The sequence below is a fragment of the Pagrus pagrus genome, assembly GCF_965226575.1.
Source record: "Pagrus pagrus genome assembly, chromosome: 4".
In the NCBI taxonomy this organism is placed as follows: Eukaryota; Metazoa; Chordata; class Actinopteri; order Spariformes; family Sparidae; genus Pagrus; species Pagrus pagrus.
Window position 1 is genome coordinate 5,001,913 of NC_140188.1, and position 22,631 is coordinate 5,024,543.

At 42.9% G+C, this 22,631-nt stretch overlaps 2 protein-coding genes across 4 annotated transcripts; both read left to right on the plus strand.

Annotated features, from left to right (window-relative positions):
* The first annotated feature begins 172 nt into the window (after window positions 1-172).
* prdm10 (PR domain containing 10) lies at window positions 173-11,674 on the plus strand. Of its 3 annotated transcripts, none has more exons than XM_084350808.1 (23): window positions 173-241; window positions 1,370-1,511; window positions 1,780-1,941; window positions 2,175-2,234; window positions 2,324-2,428; window positions 2,818-2,992; window positions 3,081-3,322; window positions 3,466-3,666; window positions 3,894-3,966; window positions 4,077-4,194; window positions 4,281-4,401; window positions 4,838-5,107; window positions 5,443-5,787; window positions 6,019-6,174; window positions 6,264-6,443; window positions 6,522-6,632; window positions 6,818-7,018; window positions 7,136-7,279; window positions 7,440-7,610; window positions 7,984-8,121; window positions 8,244-8,481; window positions 8,847-8,944; window positions 9,817-11,674. In XM_084350808.1, the coding sequence occupies exons 2-23, from the start codon at window positions 1,440-1,442 to the stop codon at window positions 10,003-10,005; spliced, it is 3,570 nt and encodes a 1,189-aa protein (XP_084206934.1). In that variant the 5' UTR covers window positions 173-241; window positions 1,370-1,439; the 3' UTR covers window positions 10,006-11,674. The 3 variants fall into 3 exon arrangements, with proteins under 3 accessions (XP_084206934.1, XP_084206936.1, XP_084206935.1); XM_084350810.1 differs by having other exon boundaries at window positions 2,824-2,992; XM_084350809.1 differs by lacking the exon at window positions 173-241 and adding an exon at window positions 431-513.
* A 999-nt stretch (window positions 11,675-12,673) lies between these two features.
* Window positions 12,674-19,102, plus strand: LOC311255727 (uncharacterized protein; the record flags this gene model as incomplete). The annotated part of the gene is made up of 9 exons (XM_084350375.1): window positions 12,674-12,819; window positions 14,203-14,476; window positions 14,568-14,620; window positions 14,983-15,121; window positions 17,194-17,312; window positions 17,388-17,568; window positions 17,775-17,858; window positions 17,944-18,039; window positions 18,118-19,102. The coding sequence occupies 9 exons, from the start codon at window positions 12,674-12,676 to the stop codon at window positions 18,457-18,459; spliced, it is 1,434 nt and encodes a 477-aa protein (XP_084206501.1). The 3' UTR covers window positions 18,460-19,102.
* Between the last annotated feature and the right edge of the window lie 3,529 nt (window positions 19,103-22,631).

Consider the following 22,631-nt stretch of genomic DNA (forward strand, 5'->3'; position numbering starts at 1 on the left):
ATTTTAACCACGTTTATAAACACGTTAGGCGCAGTATAGTTAACTGTTTCAACACTTCATGGTTTAATTCCGACGAGTATATACATTAAAAAAAAATATATCGTCCGGATAAATGTTTTAAAATACGATATCTTTTGCTCTCGAGCAGATAAGCACCAATCATACGCCACGTTCCTGCGTGTTGCTAGGCAGATTATGTTAATATATGCAATGCGGCCATCTCTGCAGCTACCATTCTGAGGTAAGAACAACTTCTACGCTTTCCACAAAATGTAAGAAAACCAGCGATTGCTTCACGGCCGGTTGTGTAGCTCGACTGCTCGGAAGTCTTTCTGTTAACACGAATTAAACGTGCGGGTCGCTCGGGCGCGTTTGTAGCGGCAGAAGAAATATATATTTTCTCTCGGTCTCTTCGGATGTGGTTGTTGTTGTTAGTCCCACCCAAAATGGAGCCCGGTCTTCCTTGTTCACAGTCGACTTGAAGGGCTGGGCTCAACTAGAACGGGGGGACGGGTGGGTCTACCCAAATAATGCGGGCTTTTACCGCTTCAAAATCACCTTTGTGACAAATCTTAGACTGTGCTCCACGTCCTGAAGCTTGACAAGTTATGTTTGGCTCCAAGGTCGGCCGTACATTGGGACTATATGGCCGTAATGCTAATGTTGCGGTGCAGTAAATGCCCGGGTTTCTATAGCGCTGGTTTTTGTGGTATAGTCCAGTTGGGACTGCGAACCTGCGGGGTTAAAATAGGGGGGAATTTGATTTATTATTGATTATACCAACTATATTTCTGAATGAGTTTATAAAGTCGTGATCTTCCACGGTGGCTTTTGTGCCGACATGCGGTTGTATTTAGACCCCGTTTTCCGGGCGGCCTCGTGAGCAAACGTTGAGCGCGTTTTCCCTCGTACCCCCGCTGAGAGTCCTGTGTGACCGCTCTGTGCGCGGAGTGACATGCTGCTTTATTTTGGTGTGCATGTCCTGTCAGACGAGCCAAACTGTGTCTGCAACAACCCCCCAAAAAACAACCCGTGTCGCTGGTGGCACTTGAGGTTGATTTGAGTGCCACTTTGCTCAGAAATGGCTGCTGCAGTGCCTCATTGTTGCAGCAGAGCAGATTTCCCCCTGTTCATACGTGCTCAGGACGTAATGTGACTTTGATACAGCAGTTACAGTCTAGGCTCCATTATTGAAATCACTCCAGAGTACGTACACCTTTCTACAGAAATCCCACCTTTGTTTAAAATGATAGATGACACATTAAAGCATCCCACATCATCCACCCATAATGTACTTAGCTATTATCTCCATGTTGCATCAGTCTTATCATCAAAATCACCTACATCCTCTTGTCTGTGTGTGTTACAGGCGTCCCTGGCTGTCTCCTGAGTGAAGCGTTAGGTGACGTGGTTGGCGACAGGCCTGGCACCGTGCTGCCATGGAGACCAAGCAGGAACCCTCAGCTGTGTGGAGTCAGACTGCCAACAATGATTCAGGCAACGGCACACAGGTCTGCCACCCTGTCTGAACCGTCCCTGAAGTGCTTTCTTACAGTCAGAAGCAGTTAGATGGCATGCAGTCGCAATTTGTCTTTCATACTCACCTCTGTCCACTGAACCTTTTTGCTGCTGAATCCCAAAATTTGTCACTTAAGTCACACATCCACTTTCATGGTGGTAGTTAACACCCCTTTTTAAAAGTGAGAGTCGTATTAATGGACGGTGAGTCGCAGTTGGAGAGTGTAATCATGCTTTGTGTCTTGTGCACGTGCGTTGCAGGTGCATTTCGAAGGTGGCACAGTGGCCCAGATAGTGTACAGTGGAGATCAGGCAGACCGGGGGCAGCAGCAGGTGGTTTATACAGCAGACGGGAACTCCTATACCTCTGTGGAGTCTGCAGAGCATACGCTGGTCTACATACACCCCGCAGATGGCTCTCAGGTAAGAGAGGATCTTATTCAGAGCAGATGTGTTTTAGCTGTTTTGTTCAAGGACTTTGTGGCAAGATGTAGTGATGTGTTGAAGCTGAGAGAGCTAAAGAGAGTTATTCTTCACCACCTATATGTGCCAACCCTTTCATGTGTGGGAGTTTCATATATTTTCACTTGTGTCAAAAGTACACAGAAGATAAAACTTGTGAGATTTGCTCACAGCACTGCATTTAATCTTTTCAGACTGTGTTTGCTGATCAGCCACAAGTGGCTTACATTCAGCAGGATGGTACAACCCAGCAGGTGAGTTCACCAGGTACTGTCATGTTATTAGCTAGCACTGTATGAGCTGGTTTTTAATGAACCTTAAAATCTTGCTATCTCATTTGAAGGTCACAGTTTTGCTGCCCAGTGGACAGAACATGAATGCTGCCAATCTGCATGTACTCAGTAATGTCGCAGAGGCTCCTCAAGCCATCCTGGAGCCGGTTTCCCAGGTGAGAAGACATTGTGCTGTCTCCAAGCAAGGAAATACTATTGGTCTGTAATAGCTAAATGTAAGTGATTGTTTTATGATTATTTACACAGTGTTGACAAAAACATTTTGTTATTCCAGCAGGTAAGGTTCAAGTTGCAATTATCAATTATCAGTTGATTAGTAGATAAAATGAGTTGGCAACTGATAGTTAAAAACTGATCTTAAGGAGCGTCATGGGTTAACATTTTGAGATTAAGATATTTATATTAATAGATATATTAATATGTAGTTGTGTAAAACTATCAAAGATGCATCTATTTTTCCTTTTTATTTAATTTTTGTTGCATTGTTACATGTAAACTAGCCGAGTCTGAAGAGTGAGTTTTAACTCTGTCACATGACACACAGGAGCAGCTGTCTGTGTCCAACTCGCTCCCCTCCATGGCAGACATGGCGGACGCCCCCACCAGTCCCCTCGGAGCCACAGACTCCACAGATGATTCTGACGAAGATGAGGATGAAGACTCTGAGATGGATGACTGGGAACCTCGTGAGCCTCAGTCATTCAACCCTCACAGCCTGTGTGAGTGACGGCCTCCACAGTCGTAACACAGTCGTCTTAACAGAGCTAGACCACGTTAACTTATTATGTCTGTTGTGTGGCCTCTCAGGGTGTGAGGAGTGTAACAGCGCCAACCCCACTGTGTGTCTGAAGCACGGCGCTCTGCACCCCATCCCCAACCGGCCGGTGATGTCCAAGGCCCGGGCCAGTCTGCCTCTGGTCCTCTACATCGATCGCTTCCTGGGCGGGGTGTTCTCCAAGAGACGCATCCCGAAGCGCACGCAGTTTGGTCCTGTGGAGGGACCCCTGGTTCCTCAGAGTGAACTGCAGGAACACTACATTCATCTCAAAGTAAATCACTGCTCTGCATGTCTCATTGATGTTTGGTTGGTATTGAGCTGCGTTTAGCTGTGCAGTTTATATTCTGGTGTGAAGCTGCACTGTTCATGTACAAATACACTGTCTCTTATCTGTTTTTTTGCTTGTCGTTGTAGCTGTGCATGTTGGATACAGAGAAAGCCGGAGAGAAGTCTGACGATATGTGGTTGGACCTTTCTGATGAAGACAGCTGTAACTGGATGATGTTTGTTAGACCTGCTCAGAATCACCTGGAGCAGAACCTGGTGGCCTACCAGTACGGCTCTGAGATATTTTACACGACCATCAAAAACATCCAACCCAAACAAGAGCTCAAGGTCAGTCGGGTGTTGTACGATTTGTGTGTTGCATCGTGTATAGAGTACGCTCATTTGTCCTGTTTGATGAATGCTACCTGTCCAGGTGATGAGGAAATTCAGATCACTTTACTCAAAAGTTGAACATCTAGTAATTTTAAGATCAGATTTTTTTCTGAGGAGCTGATGGAAACAATCCAGAGCTGAGTCCAGAAATGTTCTTTTCTTACTGATATTTCCCTCGGCAGGTGTGGTATGCAGCATCATATGCAGAGTTTGTCAACCAGAAGATCCACGATGTTACAGAAGAAGAGAGAAAAGGTGAGTCTCTGTACATAATGCTTACTTTGCTCAACACAGTCTCATCCCTGCTGCGATGACATGTGTCTCTCTACAACTGTTAACACAGTAGTGGTCCTCTTTTACTTCAGTTCTCAGGGAGCAAGAGAAGAACTGGCCTTGTTATGAGTGTAACCGGCGCTTCGTGAGCTCTGAACAACTGCAGCAACATCTCAACATGCATGACGACAAGTTGAACTCTGTTACAAGGTAAAACCTTTAATAATAATAATAATTTCTCTGTCATGTTACGTTAGAGCGCATATGACCCGCTCGCTGTTCCTTTCCCCTCTCAGATCCAGAGGCCGGGGGCGAGGAAGAGGCAGGAGGAGATTTGGGACAGGAAGAAGACCGGGACGACCTCCTAAATTTATACGTTTGGATCCACCAGGAGACAGTGGTGGGGACAAGACAACAGTAAGGGACACGTTAATACATGCTGTGTTGATTGGCTCTTGAGAAATTGTGCGCCATTTTATGTTAATTTCTCCCGTTAGAGACCAAATAATGTACTGAAAGTTCACTGACAGATTAAACTGTAATGAAATAATTAGTTTGTAGTCCTAGTGCACACAATATTAGATTCACTATGAACCAATAAATGGAAAATTAATTGATACAGTTATCTCGGAACAAAGCAATAATACAGAAGCAAATATTAGGTGGAAAAATATTCATGAGGTTCGTAAAAAATATTTAATTCTATTAAATAAAAAGAGCAACACAATATTAAAAGTGTCCTGCTGATAGACGGCCTCAATAGTATGTTTTTGAAATATGTTTCTCAGATGACTTGAGCCTATAAGAGCATCATTTCTCTAATTGCCAACTTCCAATGACTTTTTTTAATCAGGAGATGTTGGAACTGACTGAGAAGCCACTGGAGGAGCAGGTGGAGGGAGCGCAGAATGGGCTGAAGGTGGTGGAGATGGAGCCGGAGGTGGAGCCTGTGATTGAGGCAGAGGGCCAGCTTATACCTCCTGCAGGGGAACCGGTCCCAGAGTCGATCACCCCACCTTCCAACACCGACCTGCCGGTTCCACTGAAGGAGGACCCGGCACAGAGCAGCCAATCAGACGCACACCTCACATCTCAGGACATGCGCCGTGCCAAGAGGATACGGGTAAGACAGGAGACTCTGTGTTCACCGAAATTGTGCAGTGATTTAGATATTTTTTGTTTGGTGTCATCGTGGTCATGATTTGCTTTACAACAGTGTGTCTCTCTTCCTCAATGCACGCGTCCCTCAAAGGTGGATGTGCAGGTAGGTCGGATGGCAGAAAAACATGAGCTCAAAAGCTTCCTTACCTCATTTTCCATAGTGTTAAGGTTCATGTGGCATTTCAGGATATGCCCCCTCCTGCACACTCCATCACATCTACCAGCCTCTTCAAATAACTGAAAAACCCTGCTCGGGTTTTCTCTGTGTAACTCCTCTGTTCCTCTCGTCCACGTTAGAACGCAGCGCTGCAGCACCTTTTCATCAGGAAGAGTTTCCGTCCTTTTAAATGCACCCACTGTGGCAAGGCCTTCCGGGACAAAGACAAGCTGGATCAGCACCTGCGGGTCCACGGCCGGGATGCGTACGCCTTCTCCTGCCACATCTGCAGTAAAAGCTTCAGTAGTGACTCGGCCCTGGAGGACCATCTGTTGGTGCACACAGAGAACCGCTCCTACTCTTGTCTCTTGTGCCCAGAAACCTTTGAAAGGCTGGACCTGCTCAAAGACCACGTAGGGGTGCATGCTGTGGACGGCTGTTTTACCTGTCCTTCCTGCAAGAAGACATTTACTGACTTCATCCAGGTCAGTAATAAATGTTTCTTTCAGGGTAATGCAGCAATTTCAGAACAGTGTTCAGATTCAGAGAGCGTATTCACAGTCACACATTTATGTATTCAGCCCAAGCAAGGAAGTGTAGCCAAATGGGGCAGCATATGGGCACAAGTGATTTAGCCAGTTAGCACGAGGAACAGACTGGTTTAAGATGGTAAATTAGAACCAGTTTTTCAGACTGCATAATGCTCTGGTCCTTAGGTGAAGAAGCATATCCGATGCTTTCATTCAGAGAAGATCTTCCAGTGCCCAGATTGTGAAAAGGCCTTCTGCCGGCCCGACAAACTACGCTTGCACATGTTACGCCACTCTGACCGCAAGGACTTCCTGTGCTCAACGTGTGGCAAACAATTCAAGGTAAGATAAATAGAGGGAGCATTGAGAGATAACAGTTTAGAGATTTGTGAGCTCTCATGTGACAATTCTTTTCCCTTTGTGACTTTAAGAGGAAAGATAAGCTGCGGGAGCACATGCAGCGCATGCACAATCCTGACAGAGAGGCTAAGAAAGCTGATCGGATCCACCGATCCAAAACCCTCAAACTGAAGGTTCCCACCACTGACTTTGAGAGCTTCATGTTCAAATGCAGAGTGTGCATGATGGGGTTCAGACGCAGGGGAATGCTGGTGAGCAAAAACTCACAGAAAACTATTTGTATGTTGTTGTTGTATTCCAGTCCGCTGAGCTTTATTTTCTGGTTACAGGTCAATCATTTGTCCAAGCGTCATCCAGAGATGCGTATTGATGATGTGCCTGAGCTAACGCTGCCAATTATCAAGCCAAACAGGGACTACTTCTGCCAGTATTGTGACAAGGTTTGTTTTCCCCATCCTGTCATGTGCACAGTGAGTTGAGAGGAGTGGTTGTTGTCATTATTATTTATTGTTTAATGATTCCAGTGTGCAGCAAGAGAGTTTATGACCTGAATCAAACATGCAAAGTTCTGCTACACCTCAGAATGATATGAATAAATGGATCTGATGGACTGATCCCTGTGCAGGTGTATAAGAGTGCCAGTAAGAGGAAAGCCCACATACTGAAGAACCACCCCGGGGCAGAATTGCCTCCCAGTATCCGTAAATTGCGCCCGGCTGCTCCTGGTGAGCCTGACCCCATGTTGAGCACACACACTCAGCTGACTGGCACCATCGCCACTGCACCGGTCTGCTGCCCACACTGTGCCAAACAGTACAGCAGCAAGGTGAGTATGCAGCTGTGAAAAAGTTTTTTTCCACTTTGGAGATGGACTGTAGCTTTGTATTTGCAGCAATTGTGTCTTGGACCACAACTAATAACTCTCTGTGTGCTTATATCTCAGACTAAGATGGTTCAGCACATCAGGAAGAAGCATCCAGAGTTCGCCCAACTTGCCAACACCATCCAGACTCCTCTGACCACAGCGGTAATCAGTAGTGCTCCTGCAGTCATCAGTGCAGACGGTACCACAGCTGAAGCTGTAGTGGTAAGAAAGAGTTACAAATATAAGCACATGAGCACAAACGGTGGATTTCTGTGAAAAGGTGTCACAACAAAAAAGCTGTAATAGGAAAGAACAATAAAAAAAAAGTGAGTCAACTATTATACAACAGATACTGTAACTGTATGATCTGTTTTCTCCACAGACCACAGATCTGCTGACTCAGGCCATGACGGAGCTTTCTCAAACACTGACCACAGACTACCGCACAGCACAGGGAGACTACCAGAGGATCCAGTACATCCCCGTGTCTCAGGCAGGAGGCAACCTGTCCCAGCCCGGACACATCCAGCTGCAAGTGGTGCAGGTGGCTCCGGTAAGATCATCTCAAACAATCTCAGCAACATCTTGCTGCACAATTTAAGGTTTTAAAGTATCCACCCGCCACTTTAACCTGCATCATTTTAACATTTTGACATTCAAATTACTGCTTTGGCATTTAGGTTTCAAACATTTCAGCAGGTAAACCGCCTTTTATTTTCTGCTGCATTTTGACATTTTCATGTACTACGACACAGTCACAGAAAAGTCGAATTTCAGTGAGATGAACACTCAAAATAAAACTATTTTGACAATAGTTATTTTTTAAGTGCCATTTTTCCAGTGAAACTTGTTTTGTTTAGTGTCTTGTGGTAAACTCAGGAAAATTTAAGAACATGTAACAAGTATTTATTTTCTCGGTTTCACAGGCCTCCTCCCCACATTCCCAGCACCCCACAGTCGATGTGAGCCAGCTGCATGACCCTCATGGCTACAGCCAGCACTCCATCCAGGTCCAACACATCCAGGTCTCTGAGCCCCCGGGTACCGGACAAGGTGCCACCCAGGTAAATTCTCATAACACTGACTCTGAATATATAACACAGAATGATTTTATAACACATGTTGTGGCTCCATGATGCTATGCTTCATAAGAGAATACACTATGACCATCTCTTCTCTCTTCCAGGTCACAGGTCAGCCTCTAAGCCCCAGCTCCCAGCAGCCCAGTCAGGAGCTGAGCCCCACCCAGCTGACCCCTGTGACGTTAGCTCAGAGCCACACTCTGCAGACCAGCAGCACCCAGCAGCAGCAGCAGCAGCAGCAGCAGCAGCAACAGCAGCAGCAGCAGCAGCAGCAGCAGCAGCAGCAGCAGGGGACTGTGCAGCACGCTTACATACCCGGAAACTGGAACTACAGAGGCTACTGTGAGTCACACACATGCACCTATACTGTCTTATGTTATAATGGCTCTATACTGTGACTGCCTGTCAGTTTGATACGTTATCTTTTTTATAAACATGTATTTATTGCTTTGTTTTTTACTATACAGCCAACTCGGCATACTGAACTATCTCACAGAGAGAACATATGGCAGTATATTAAAAAAATCAATATAATCACAAGTGATGATCAGTAGTACAGCTCACATTAGATTGATATTTTCAAAACTTCACACTTCCAGTTCCTCTACAATATCACTATCTGTTTTACAAAATTCAAAATCATCCCCTGATCTTGTCAAACTCAGAAGCTTTTTTCCTAATTATTTGTTATCTTTTGACTGTTGCAGCGTCTGAGATCCAGATGATGGCTCTACCTCACACCCAGTATGTGATAGCTGAGGCCGGCACACCTGTGTCTGGAGTCAACAGCAACCAGGTGAAAACGGTGAGTGAGTGCTGCCTGATGGATGAAAATGTCCTGTACATGTGGCTGTGGGTTAGGAAATCCTTGTTTCTTAAGAGAACTCAGGCGTTGTATTTAAACTCATCAGAATTTGTCTATTACAACAATTACATCTTCTGTAGAGAGCATTCAGCACTTTGAATTCTTGTTTAGTTGAGTTATTGCCATGGGAATAATGCTTTTTTCGGTTCTGATCCGACAGGAAGGTACAGATGGTGCAGGTCAGCCTGCTGTGTCCCCTTGATTTTCCCACAGTTCTTCACAATTTGATTTTTTAATGTCCATACCAACATATCATACAAACATACTAGATACTCTCAATAAAAGAGTTTTGTTATCAACATTAAAGAAGTTCAGTTATCCAAGAAAGTAAATGTGCTGTTGTCCCTTCTTCAGCATCAGCACATTGGTCCCAGGAGAGTTTGTGATCTGTGATGAGACCACGATACTTAAACTCTCCACCTCAATCTGCTGGAGCATCATGTCCAACATCTAATATCAGTTCTTTGGTCTTGGATGTGTTCAGGATCAAATGTGAGGACACAAATCTGTCGACAAAGTAATTTAGAACTGGACCGTGTCGACTTCATCCTGCTCCAGTAGGCTGACCAAGGCCGTGTCATCTGCAAAGTTAGTTATGCATTATCCGTGGTATCTGCTATGGCAGCAGTCTGTGCGAGTATATATTGCACACTGATTCTTACAGTGAAATAAATTGTCAATGCTCGGCACCTTTGAGAAACTTGTCAGTATGGTGCCAGATCTGAGATACATCCTCAACAATAAAAAATAAGAAATGAGTGGAAATATTGAATACGGTGTGACAGAAAGACATTCTCATCCCTGTCCTGCAGACACACTACGTTATCTCCGAGGGTCAGACTGAGCTGGAGACCAAACAGACGGTTCCCCAGAACACGAGCCAGGCCCACACCGAACATCTGGAGCAGCAGCCGACCAATCAGCAAGCCACCACGCAGTACATCATCACCACAACCACCAATGGCAGCGGCACGAGTGAAGTTCACATCACGAAACCCTGAACTGTACAGTGATGAACTGTGAAAACGCAGCGCAGACCCGTGGACTGATCCTGCATGTAGACCTCAGCAGCTTGTACGCACATGAATGAACTCACACACAGTCAAACGCACATTGATACAGACTTGTGTACATACAGAGCTAAGATGGAGATGAATGGATGACCAGCACAGTTTTATGTGTCTGTAAAGTGTTACAACGTTGAATGAAGTGAGAAAATAAAGTCGTTAGAGAGATAAATGCAAAGTTATGCTTTTAAACAGAATATATAAAACACAGAGACTGAACAGTTTGAAAACATGGCACTGAAAAACAAGGATTTTTTAAAAGGAAAACTGGGAGATTATATCATTACACCAAGTACAGCTTAGACAGGGAAAATTAAAGTGATCATTTTAAGGTCTTACTGTGAGAGTTACTGGAGTCTGAAGTTTTGTTGCTCAGTTCTTATACAGATTGGAGCGCCCATTTTACATATTTGTAAAGTTGCAGACATTTCTTAAAGTAAAGTATTTGTAAATAAAGTTTGGACAGAAATATAGAGCTGAAAAATATGAGAAAATACTGAAAAAAATAAAACAATCCTGCGGTTGTCCTTCCAAAACAGAACATTATGTTATTGCCCACAAACCAGCTGTTGTATGTTAAAGTATTGTTGCTGATACCTGATGAGATCATTCTCTATTAATTTCCTTTCAGAAATCAGTTTTTATTTACTAATTTTCTGATTTCTCTAAAAAAACTTTTTGTCATCCTCAGCTGTGTTTTTATAGTGAAACCAACAACTGAATGCTGCCAAGGTGTTTTCATCTGGATTTCAGGGATCATGCATTGTTACTTGACTTGACTTTTAAGTCTCTGTCATGATGCTAGGTGTGGTTGGATGTGTCAGAAATGTGCTTTGGCACACCTGTATCCACACGCAACAGTGATGTCACTGGGTCCTGGAGCACACCTGTACATCACTGCAGCAAGATGAGGAGGCAAAAACGTCAGGGGGTGTTAAGTTACGTGCATCTTTGCACTGGCTAGCAGTGAAAAAAATGATCAAATTATATTGAGGTTACTTTTGCAATGAGAGCAACACATCCAGCAGCTCGCTTGTGGTTAGCTAACAGGTGTAGACACCTTACAGGTGTTTTTATAGAAGCTCGAAGCCAAATATAAAAAGCATTTCCTTAAGCGTTTCTTAAGACAAATAAACTAAAGTTTAAAATATTTAAAGTGTTATAATTAGAAATATAGGGACAGACTCACAGGTTTCCAAGTGAACAGCTTAGCAGCTCAACATGATAAAGTGCTCAATGGTGATGTGAGCTTATCTCACTGTATTAACCTGTTTATTAAGCACTAATCAGAAGTTGATACTTAAAGGGCAGTATAATATTTAAGGATAAAAAAAGCAGCAGGGGATATCATCACTCTGCATGTCTCATCAATCACCCGTCCTACTGAAGTGTCCTGGTGCTGGAGCTCAGCTTTCAGTGTTAAAGTACATTTGGTACTGTTCAAAGTGCATTATGTCTCGGATTTTCATGAAGTGCTTGTACAATAACTTCCCCATTACACAAGTTAATGCACCGAATAAGGCCATTGTAAAATGCTATTAATGTGCCCATAATTTATATTGGTCTCTGACAATCGACGTGCAAAGTAAAACATTTGATCGTGTGCAGCGACTCCTATTATTGCAGTATTATTTTTGTGTTGAGAATTTAAATTAGTTTATAAATGTGCATTGTGTTTCCCGTTCACTTCATTATGAAAGAGATGAACTCAGGAGGAGCAGGTGGTGCCCAAACAATTTCATGGAGGTTAATTGGAGCTTGATTTGTTCTGGGTGTTGATCTTGTTCTCGCTGCTTGATGGCAGCATGGCCTCAGAAACCAGGAACAAGTTCTACTGCGTTTTTAAAAAAATGATCACAATGAAAACAATGTGAAACTCTATTAATGATTTTAAATGGGCGGTCCTCCATTTGTTAACCTTTAGACATCATCTTTATTGATTTGTAACATAACAGCCCTTGAGCTGAATAATGCAACAATGTGCCAAAATGTAACATACACACAATTTATTCAGTATATGTACATATGTAGAGTACATTAATAAATAAATAACAATATAGGATATCTTCAGAAAGCATCTAACAATGTAGTTGCAGAAAGGGAATAGATAACAGCCCTTGCATATCAATTTTGTTGGATAGAAAGTTGAAAAAAACAACAACAGCTACAAAACAAACATGTCTTACTCACATGACGTGACATGAAAGCGGTACTGTGTCGTGGACTTGCACACCTCTCTCTGTTGACGATAAAGTTATTCAGATTCAAACAGATTGTTCACATGCTGTGATCTATTAATAGCTCAGTGTTGGTGTGTGACAGTGATTCAGAAGAAAAGAAGTGACTGTTCGAGGGCTTGCTGTTGTCTCCTGGGCGGAGCAGGGCTTGTCCTCCGCACAATTGCCGTCAGTATGTTCGACACATTCCTGTTAAGATGGAATGTGGGAAAAGGAAAAAGCCACTGCCCGGATAAAACCAATCCTCCAGTAAAACCAGTTTAACAAGCCTGTTGTGTCACACAGCTAATCACATATTGAACAGGTGTAAGCTGTCTAAGTAATTGTTCTGCTGCAGTTTATGCCAACATGTCTGTGGTGCTCCAATGCCTTGGTTGACAGTTTCCTACCCCAAAGGTCGAGGGGGCACGGGACCCCGACAGAGAGGGGGCGGGGAGTGGGCCCGTCAATGGATGGAGGTGGTAAAGGAGGACAGGGAGGGAGAACCTGTCGAGAGGCGACGACTACAGAGGTACGTAGACCTGCGTGTCATTCAGCAACCAGCCTTTGATTTGAATCAGCGTTTGAGAGACAGGCTCTCATTACCTGCTGCTGCAGGGAGGAGAGGTCCGGGTGAAATGATGGTCCTGGTACTTTTCTCTGCTCAGACTACGTTGACAGTAAATGTTTTTCTGCTCCATTAGGCAGATATCTGTCAGCATGTCACACCTCTGGGTTCACATCTACTGCTTATGTGCTAAAAGACCCGTAGTGACTCTCAGGTATACAGTACAGTGCTTATTCAGGGATCAACCTCTTTGACTGAGCTGGACAGCAACAGCTGGTCCATCACTATGAATGCATGTTGTGTGGCAAATCATTTTTCAAAACCCTGAAACTATTTTAAATTCCAATAATCACAAAGTTGAAAGGTTGTTGAACAGTATGAAAGGTGTGAAATGTGTAACTTTGTGAAAACTGACTAGATTTCAATCTAATGTCAATTTGAGTGTCATAAAATGATTTGTTGAACTTTAATCTTAATAAGGGGAAAAAATTCAGGGACGATTTATCCCAAAACGGGACCATTATTATTATTTTTTCAAGTAATACTACAGTATTACTACTCTACCTTGAGGCTGCACTAATCTTAGCATCTAAACAGTCTTATTTCCGTGACAGTTTCTTTCCTTTGCCTCCCCAAATAACAACTAATGGTATTTCCTGTAATTTTCAGTTAACCACTTCTCACTTTGGTTGTTACTGGTTTAGTATGAGAACACATACAATGAATTTGCTCTCACTGTACACAGACACTGACATACAGCTAGAAATGAGGACAACAACAACAACAACAAAACACAAATGGCTTGAAGAATGATAAAAAAGGAATAAAATTGTGAATGTTGAGACATGTACGGTGCAACAGCATGTGAAAAGAAAGCAGTTGTGTGTACAGTTTATTAAAAATACCACAAACAACATCACAAGCTGAACTTAGTTTTGTATGTTGTTGCAAAGAAGCATTAGAAGTTATGCAAACAAAGAGAATAAATACTGGATAAATATGTGAACATACTGTGAATGGATTATGCACATTAAACTGTATTAACTCATGTCTATATACGTCATATGCAGCCTGCAGAATTTATGTTGACAAATTAATGACAGATGATGTAAAAACTGAGCAGAATATATATTGACAGTGACACCGCATGATGTTGTGTGCATGTTTAAAAACTGTGCTGCACAATGAGTACTTTTACTTTTGGCACTTTAAGTATACTTTGATGCTAATACTATACTTTTACTTCAGTACAAAAATTAAACAACTGAGTATTTCTACACTGTGGCGTTGCTTCTTTTACTGAAGTGTCAGATCTGAGTAGTTTTTCCATCTGTCACATTTCTCCAGCAGTTCAAACCAAACACCAGCTGTTCGTCAGCCACAGGAAACATCTTGGTCACAGACTCTGAGGACTCTGAGGACACTTGGACCCAGGAAAGGCTGGTACAGTTTAGCTGTAGCAGGTGTAGTGTGGTCGGTCTGCCAGGTGGAGGCGCCGCTGCACCCCTCTCTGTTACCAGTGGATGTGTGCTGGAGGCTCCTGTGGGTGTGTTTGCTGTGGATGGCTGTGGGAGTTTGTGTCCATGCCCTGAAGTGCTGCCTGCGGCCAGGACAGAACCAGGTGAACGCAGCCGCATGAACTGAATCTCACCCTATTCTGTTGGCGCATTTAACCGCATAATGTTTATTCAGTGGCTTTGCTTCAATTCAAGGGGGAGGCTCCACTGAGGACGCAGCAGGAAAACAGGAATAACCTGTATTCATGGTGAGACTTCCTTTGACAGTCATTCTTCTATAGTTTGATATCAAATGTGGCCATTTTTTTTTTAAAGCAGAGACAATGAGGCATGACACGTACCTTACAGGCCAGATTTTACTGCCCCATTATTTTAACACTCCTAGGGGAACCACAAGCGTCTCAACACACCTGTTTGCTATCTGGTGGTTTTTGCCATCTATGGACCTAACCGGCTAACTGTTGTATGAAAAGTACATTCCCACTCTTCTCAAGATGCTATAAATATTATCTTTATATCAATTTTGTATCAAAGATTGTGACAAATCACCAAAGAGTATTGAATCAAAAATTCACAAGGCATGCACACCATCATCTCCTTGTTTCTCCAGGACGCCCCCATCGAGGAGCCCGGGCCACGGCGTCCCTCTGGGCCTCGTCCTGGCCGACAGCCTGCTGCTGTGTGTGCTCCAGGAGCCCCTGTCGGACCCCAGTGTGCCCCACATAAAGACTCTCCTCTCCAGGCTGGAGGTAAGAGGGAGGAAACCACCTTAAAGAAGCAGACTACCCTCCCTTTCTCTCTCTCTCTCTCTCTCTCTCTCTACCACACACAGCAGCCTGCAGCGATACCTGTCATCTCTTGTGTTTCCAGTCGCTCTCTGCATGTAGATCAGCGTAAAGTCTTTGTTGGTGATATTACAGAGATCAGACCACGCACTCAGGCATACACAGATATTCTAGCCCCGGGCAACACACACACAGTCACTGAGCTGCTGTCGTCTGCAGTCTGAATTAACTGGATTGTGTCAGACGAGAGCAATTTGAATGTTTTGTCTCCTTACGTATTTCCTGTCTGCACTGAATGTGGCTCTGTGACAGCAGTGTCAGTCAGCCTTTATTATTTATTGGGTTTTTTTCCAATTATAACGACCATCACATATAAATAAAATGGCCTCTTCAGGTAGCAAATACAGTATACCATCAGATGACGAGGAAAAAATAAACACATGGTAATTAAAACAGAGGTGAGTATACACCTCTGAGAGGCCTTGAAGATCTGCACTCCATGAAGCTCCCCGAGAAATGTTCAAAACTCCAAGCTCTTCCCTGAAATAGCCTGTTGGTCATATTTTATCATATTTTAAGCATTTATAATGGATTACTAATAAACATGATGCAGACAGTCACAGTGCCCTGAGGTCAAATCCTGAAAACTTGCCCACACTTTCTTTTCCGACTTAATTCGAGCTGCACCTGTAGGTCAAAATATCTGGTTGTGCTGCACTTCATGACTAAAATATCTCCAAGATTAATGTCTGAAACCGGCTGCAACTTGCTGTGAGCTTAATGCTTAAATGTGCTGACATGCTGGGCCAAGAACACGACCTTTCCTTCTGGCACCGGCCTCGGGCTAAACTCACCATGAGCCTTACAGCATCAAAAGGCCAACTGCAAAGCTTTAAACTTTTTGTCTTGTTTAAATCAAATTCCTCCTTCTAATGATTGTGTTACAAGCTAATGTGTTATATAACTGTTCTGTGTTGGGGTTCATGGTCTCTCATGTTTTTTAGGTTCCTTCTTTTTTTAAATTATTAATCAGGATCATTCTAATGTGTTTTGTCATTTGTAGGAAAATGTATCTTCAGATGTTTGCATCTGTAGAGCAGATGTGTCAGTGGAGAATGGATATAAAAAGCAACGAGCAGATTCCAGCGCACTGTCTTCATCTCTTAAAGTTTTTATATGACAGCATTACGCACAAATTACAGAAGAATACTTCTGGCGGATGTATTTATGTACGTGGACGAGGTGCAGCACAGACACATGCTGCATACATTTTGCAGAGTTACTTCAAAGTGGGGATGTTTCTAACGACTGATTTAAACAGAAGTTCAAACTTAGACTTGTTGACTCGTTTAAAAAACAAGAGAACACTCAATGCACATCTAATCTATAAGGTTTAACATTGATTTATGTTGTGTTTATTAGCCTACATTCAAGACATCCGTAACTCGTGATGCTCATTTTTTATAAAGCAACATTTAACCTGTAAGATTTCAGTGAAAATTACGTCAGTATATAATTTATATGTGTACATTAATAAAATAATTATCATAAGTTTAACAGACTAGTGTTTCTGTGCTGACTAGCCAGGGTATCAACGTTTACTTGACTAGTCGTGCACATCCCTCATTTAAAAGGTGCAAAATGTAAGAACTGGCCACTTGTTGAATTCAGACAAATAGGGTGCAGCATTCACCAGATTAACCGCTAACTGTAGCTGCCGTTAGCATTTAAGCTCAGTTAACTGTGCAGCTAGCTGTCGTATTAGCTGACTCTGCCCTGACTGGGAGCTCGGAGCACCGGGGGAGCGCTGGTGATGTTTACTACTTGGCACGCTAACTTGAATAAATATCTATACAAGAGAAAACATTGGCCACTCTGACATAACGTCAAAATGGTTTATTTTTTCACAATGGGTTGATCATTTTAGTTAATTTTTGAATGTTTTAAATTAAACTCCTTACATATTGCACCTTTAAAGTATCTACTAAAAACCCACAAAACTAACAACTCTCTCAATCCACTCCTTTTCACTGCAGTCCGTGTCTCACTCACTGAAGAAGGCCGATATCAGGTCAGAAGCGACACCAGAGGAGGTGGACCAGCACTCGATACTGACGGACAAAGTGAAGCTCATCTGCAACTACCTGCAGCAAAGGTGAGGTTCAACATCCAGTGTACGTGCCATCTTCCTTCTTCAGATGGATTAACTTCACACACTCCTCTCTGATAGGATGAGGTCACTGTGTAGACTCGTCCAGGTGCAGGGGGATTTTGAAGCCAGTGTGAAGGACATGCTGGAGGGCCTCGATGGCCTCTGGGCTCAGCTGGAGGAGCTGCACACGAGGGTCACGCTCACCAAAGAGGGGAGCCGAGGCCACAGGGACCTGGCCTCGGCCCAGACAGACGCAGAGGTAAGCGGGTGTGGAGGTCTGTCTGCAGCTCTGTGGGACTGGCTTTATCGTGTTCGATTTGTTTTTTCTCCGAAGTTACCAAAGTTAAGTTTGGTCTGCAGCAACAACAGTTGTCTTCTTACTTTAAGTTTCTCTTAAGATCTTGGTGATTACGTTAACATTTGCCTCTGAGTGGTGTTTTTAATACTCTTATGTATTTGGTAAAGGCTTTGCTCACAGTCTTGGGTCACTACAAGAACAGACTTCAGCGCTGCCAGACTCATCTGAAGGACAGCACACAACTGCTGCAGGTAGAGCTCTCCTCATGCTATAAAAATCCACTTCTGATATTTCCTGCTGTCCTCACTCAGACACCCCCTCTGCCTCGTTCCACAGGAGTTAACCTGGAGTCGCACTCACATAAGCAACAGTGTGAGCTGCGGCGGTGAGTCAGTCTGGCCAGAGCTGTTGCTTCAGTCCAACATTGAGCAGGTACGCTAAACAAACAGCCGAATGATGTTTATAGGTTTAGAAACACACCAGGACTAAAATCTCCGCTCTCTTTCACAGTTTGACAAGGTGCAGGAGAGTTTCCTCTCCGTGGAACAACAGACCGCTACGTTCCAGGCCCACCTGCAGGGACTTGGAAAGGGGGATCAGGAAGGACATGCGGGGCCCCTCGCTCACGCTAACGGGGCCAATTCACGCTCAGACTCTCCACAGTCTTCCCTCCACAGCAGACGTACAAGTGATGCATCGCTGGAAAACTCGACCTCCGCGTCCGTATCTGTCTCCTCAACAGATGCAGACATGGAAACAGAAACAGAGACGCCTCTCTCACTGTGTGAGAGGTCGGCTCTGCACTTCTCCTCCACCATCGGACGTCTGCGTAAATCAGGAAGGAGGAAGTGACTTTTATTGAACTGTACAGATTTTGTACAGAGGAAGATATTAATTAACAAGAGAGGATATTTTCAAATGTTGATCATTTGCTGGTTGGCTTAAAAAAAACATTATTTATTGCTTTCTGTGCTTTTTCATTTCAACAAAAGTGTGAGCAAGAGCAGCTTTTAATTTAGAGAATATGTCAGACACAAGGGGGCACACTTTCACCAGCTATTACAGGCAAACAGACGCTTCACAGCACCCGTTCAACATACTGTGTCATTCTGTCAAAGCCTTTATATACCGTACAGTCATCTCAGATCTCTGTCTGTGCTGACGGACCGTGGCCCTGACCTTTTCCTTTCAATCAACTTTATAGGAGGAGAGTTTTGGACAGACTGCTCAAACACATGGCTCATAAATGTGTTTCTTCAAGATCAGAACAGTCAGCCACGACTGGACTCGTGTGTGATGACTAAGATCCAGGCAAATATTTCAGACTTTGTGTTTTTAAGTGTAACTTAATATCATTTAGTGATTAATTATTAAGCACATCCTGTTTGTACTTTAAGAGAGTAATGATGCATTTTTCAATTCGTGCTACTTTGAAACTGTATCCAATGTCTGTTGAACAAATGTTGTTAAAGTAAAAAAATGTTTTTTACATCAATCCATGATTTTAGGAAGTATGTGCAGGAGGTCACAGGTTACCAAACCTCAGACTTTTTTTCGTTTCCAGAGATATTTTTCATTCTGTCTCCCTCTATCAGACTGAGTGGCCGCGATGACTTGAGCCCTTCAAAGCAGGGATTTTAGTTTGAGGGCAGAGGGGGGAGAGGAAGGTAGAAGGGGGCAGAGGAGGTCAACGCCGGAAGCGTTTCTGTTATTACTAAAAACTGAGCAGCCCTCTAGACCTTTTTGAAAGACATCAATGTCTTTGATCCAAATTCAATTACCCTACAGCTTCGACACTGATGGCATGCAAGTCCGCATCGTTTTCTCCACCAGATTCGTGACTTTTCTGGCCGGACAAACAGGATTTCTGATGAATTCATCCTGACACTGATTGTGGGAGTTTAGTACAGTATGCATGACGTGGATGTCATTTGACCATGGGCTTGTCTACCATCTGCCAGGTCCTGCATCTGTCTGGTTCCCTCACACTGGGGCAGCGATTTGGAGAGGTGGGGCCGACCCCCGGGGGATCTGGGATGAAAGGAATGTAAGCTGAACGCCGCAGGAGCCGAGCTGTCACAACACCAAAGACACAAACACACCATGTCAGGACGGACAGAGGGATGTAAATACTGAGGGGGGAGACATGTTGTGTGTTTGGTTATTTGAAGTTTGTGACAAGAGCTTTGAATAAGAAAAATGTTATGACATGCCACATGAATATGTAACATTTTCCGTGAATCACCCCCTGAATACACAGAACGTAGCGGTCTTGGATGCTTGCTTACAATAACAATGACCACATTTGCTTTGAGGTCCAGCAGTCAAAAGACAACAACAGACGTTTTTGAATTGATTTATTAAGCGCTTTAATAACGACTCGAGGCGGGACTTGATTCTGTTAAAAGCGAAAAGAAAACAGTGCTTCAAATACCAGTGATGGAAAGTTTTTGAACATCACTTGGATTATTTAAACTTTATGTTACTTTAAATGTCGACTCCACTAGAAGTTGGATGCAAATACTTTTTACTGCAGTACATTAATCTGATGGCTTTAGTTACTAGATTCTTTGCAGTTTTAGATTATTAAGTTAAAATATAAATGAACTAATAAATTATAATGTATTTTTCCAGATTAACCTAATTAGTTCCACTTCTACAGCTGCAAAATTAGCATGTAGCCTACAAGACATGGCCACCTGTTGAAGCTAGCTCCAAAAGCATAGGGGGCAGCATAACTTCTGATTGCTGCTCAATATACTCTTCGCTGAAGCTAGCTTTGACTGTAGACTGAGTATTTTCACACCTTACTTGATGAATTGAGGATTTGTTTCAAACAAATCAGAGGTGATTGTGAAAAGACGAACCAAGACTGTTTTGGTGAGTTTCATTTAATTTCTTTCAGTTTGAATGAACGCGTGTTTTATGATGCGTTAACGAGGCAGTTGAGCTCCTGTAAAAGAGAGACACTTTTATTCAGATGGTGTGTGGTTCAATTTTCTGTTTCAAAAAGGAAAATGGGTGTAAAAATATTTACTTTCTTGACATTTTGTGAGTTTATTTTGTTTATTTTTTAGACTGAAATCTAAGAAAGCTTGTGAAATTTAGAGAACTTGCAAGTCGCATACTGTATCTCCCAGCTGAAACTATGGAGTACAAAGTGGTATAACCAGACAGGATGGGCTGGGGCTAGCTGGTTAGCATGCTAACTTAAGTAAACATCTCTGCAACACAGAACACAGACGGTGTTGTGTCTTCTCGCTCTCTTCATCATGTTAGTTAATTTTTTTTGGCTGTTTTAAACCTAAATTCCTGCCATATTTTACAAATTGCACCTTTGAAGTGAAACACATGAATGACTCACTAATTATAATTGAATGATATGTAGGTATATTACTCTGAAATGCACGAGTACTTTTACTTTTGGTACTCTCCGTATATTTTGTTGCTTAAACTTATGAATGTAGAACTTATTCTTACACCATGGTATTACTATTTGTAGTAAAGATTTAAGTACTTCATTATGCATTAAACTATACAGTATATGTTTCGGACTAGTTTGAGTAAAAACACCTAAACAGGTAGTATTTAAGTGTAGTAAAGCAGCCTTATTTACCACATTTGGTGTTGTTCTTTCAGGAAACTTTCCAATCTTGTCCAGATGAACTCGTGCCTCACATTGCTGGCATGTGATGTCATATCCAGCAGAGGGACATCGTCCGGGAGAGCTGAGCGTACCAGCTATCTGCTCGCTGAGAATGTAAGAGTGAGCTAATGAAATTACCACAGGCTTTGTTTAGTTACACTAAAAAGTTGATGACTAGCTTCCTCGCGGGCCACTCCACTCCTGGAGGAGAGGCTATTTCAAAGCTAGCTCAAGTGTGTGTTGTTTCAGAAAATATGGTTCATGGCAGAGGTCAATCCCTCGCCTTATCCTGACATTTACTCAAGATCGGGTTTCTCTGGCGTACACATAGCACACATTTGTGCTGATCCCTCCTCTGATGGCACTGTGAGACACCCTACAGTCGTGTGGACGGCTGCTATCCGATATAAACAAACTCCAGACTTGTCACCAAACTTCCACGAGTGCACAGTTAAATAAACTGTCTCAAACTAGCATGTGGACGTTTAAGTATCAGAAGGAGGAAAGATTCACAGCACCACCAAATAAAGGGCAGAACAGCTAAGCAAGCTTTAACTATGATGATTGATCTTTTACGCAGGGGTGTGTGTCAGTGTGTGCGGATGGTGGGGGTCCTGTTAACCTTTTAACTTAATGGCACTGACATTTCCCTGGTTGAAAAATGGCAACAGCCTCATCAAAGAGGCTGTGTGTCTTCATCAAGGATCTGAGGAGAGCGACAATAAAATCCCTATCATCATACGGCAGTTAAGGTCCAGTGTGTAGGATGTAGGGGATCCACTAGTCTATATATATAGATTATATATATATATATATATTTATATTTTCATTACTTTATAATCCCCTGAAACTAAGGATTGTTGTCACATGCACACACAAAATATACTATCAATAGGCTACATTTAAATTTTTATGGAGAATAAACTCAGAATACAGAAACAAAAAATTTCCCCAACATATGTACAAGTTTACTTTACTAACAAATAAGATGCATGTTTGTGTCAATGATTACCATTCAGGGTTTTTTTCTCCTGCACCTTTGTCACGTTTGTGTCAAAGCTGAACAAACATTTGTGCTCCGCTTGGCTTTTTAGACCAAATATATGCACAAAACCATTGAATGGCTGGAGGCTTAATGTGTTATGTGTAATGTTTATTTTGATTAAAGTCAACAACTTTATTTAAGATTTTTTTTGTTCATAAAGCAAAGCTCTCCTGGTGAATCACAAACCGCACGCATGGCTTGTATTTACGGGCTGGACACAGATAACGGAGGGCCATGACACTTTTAACCCGAGGCTGTTGGAAAGGGAACGGACAGCTGCACGTTTAGACAAAACTTCAAAACACCAGCCACAGATGTACGCAATTAGCAACA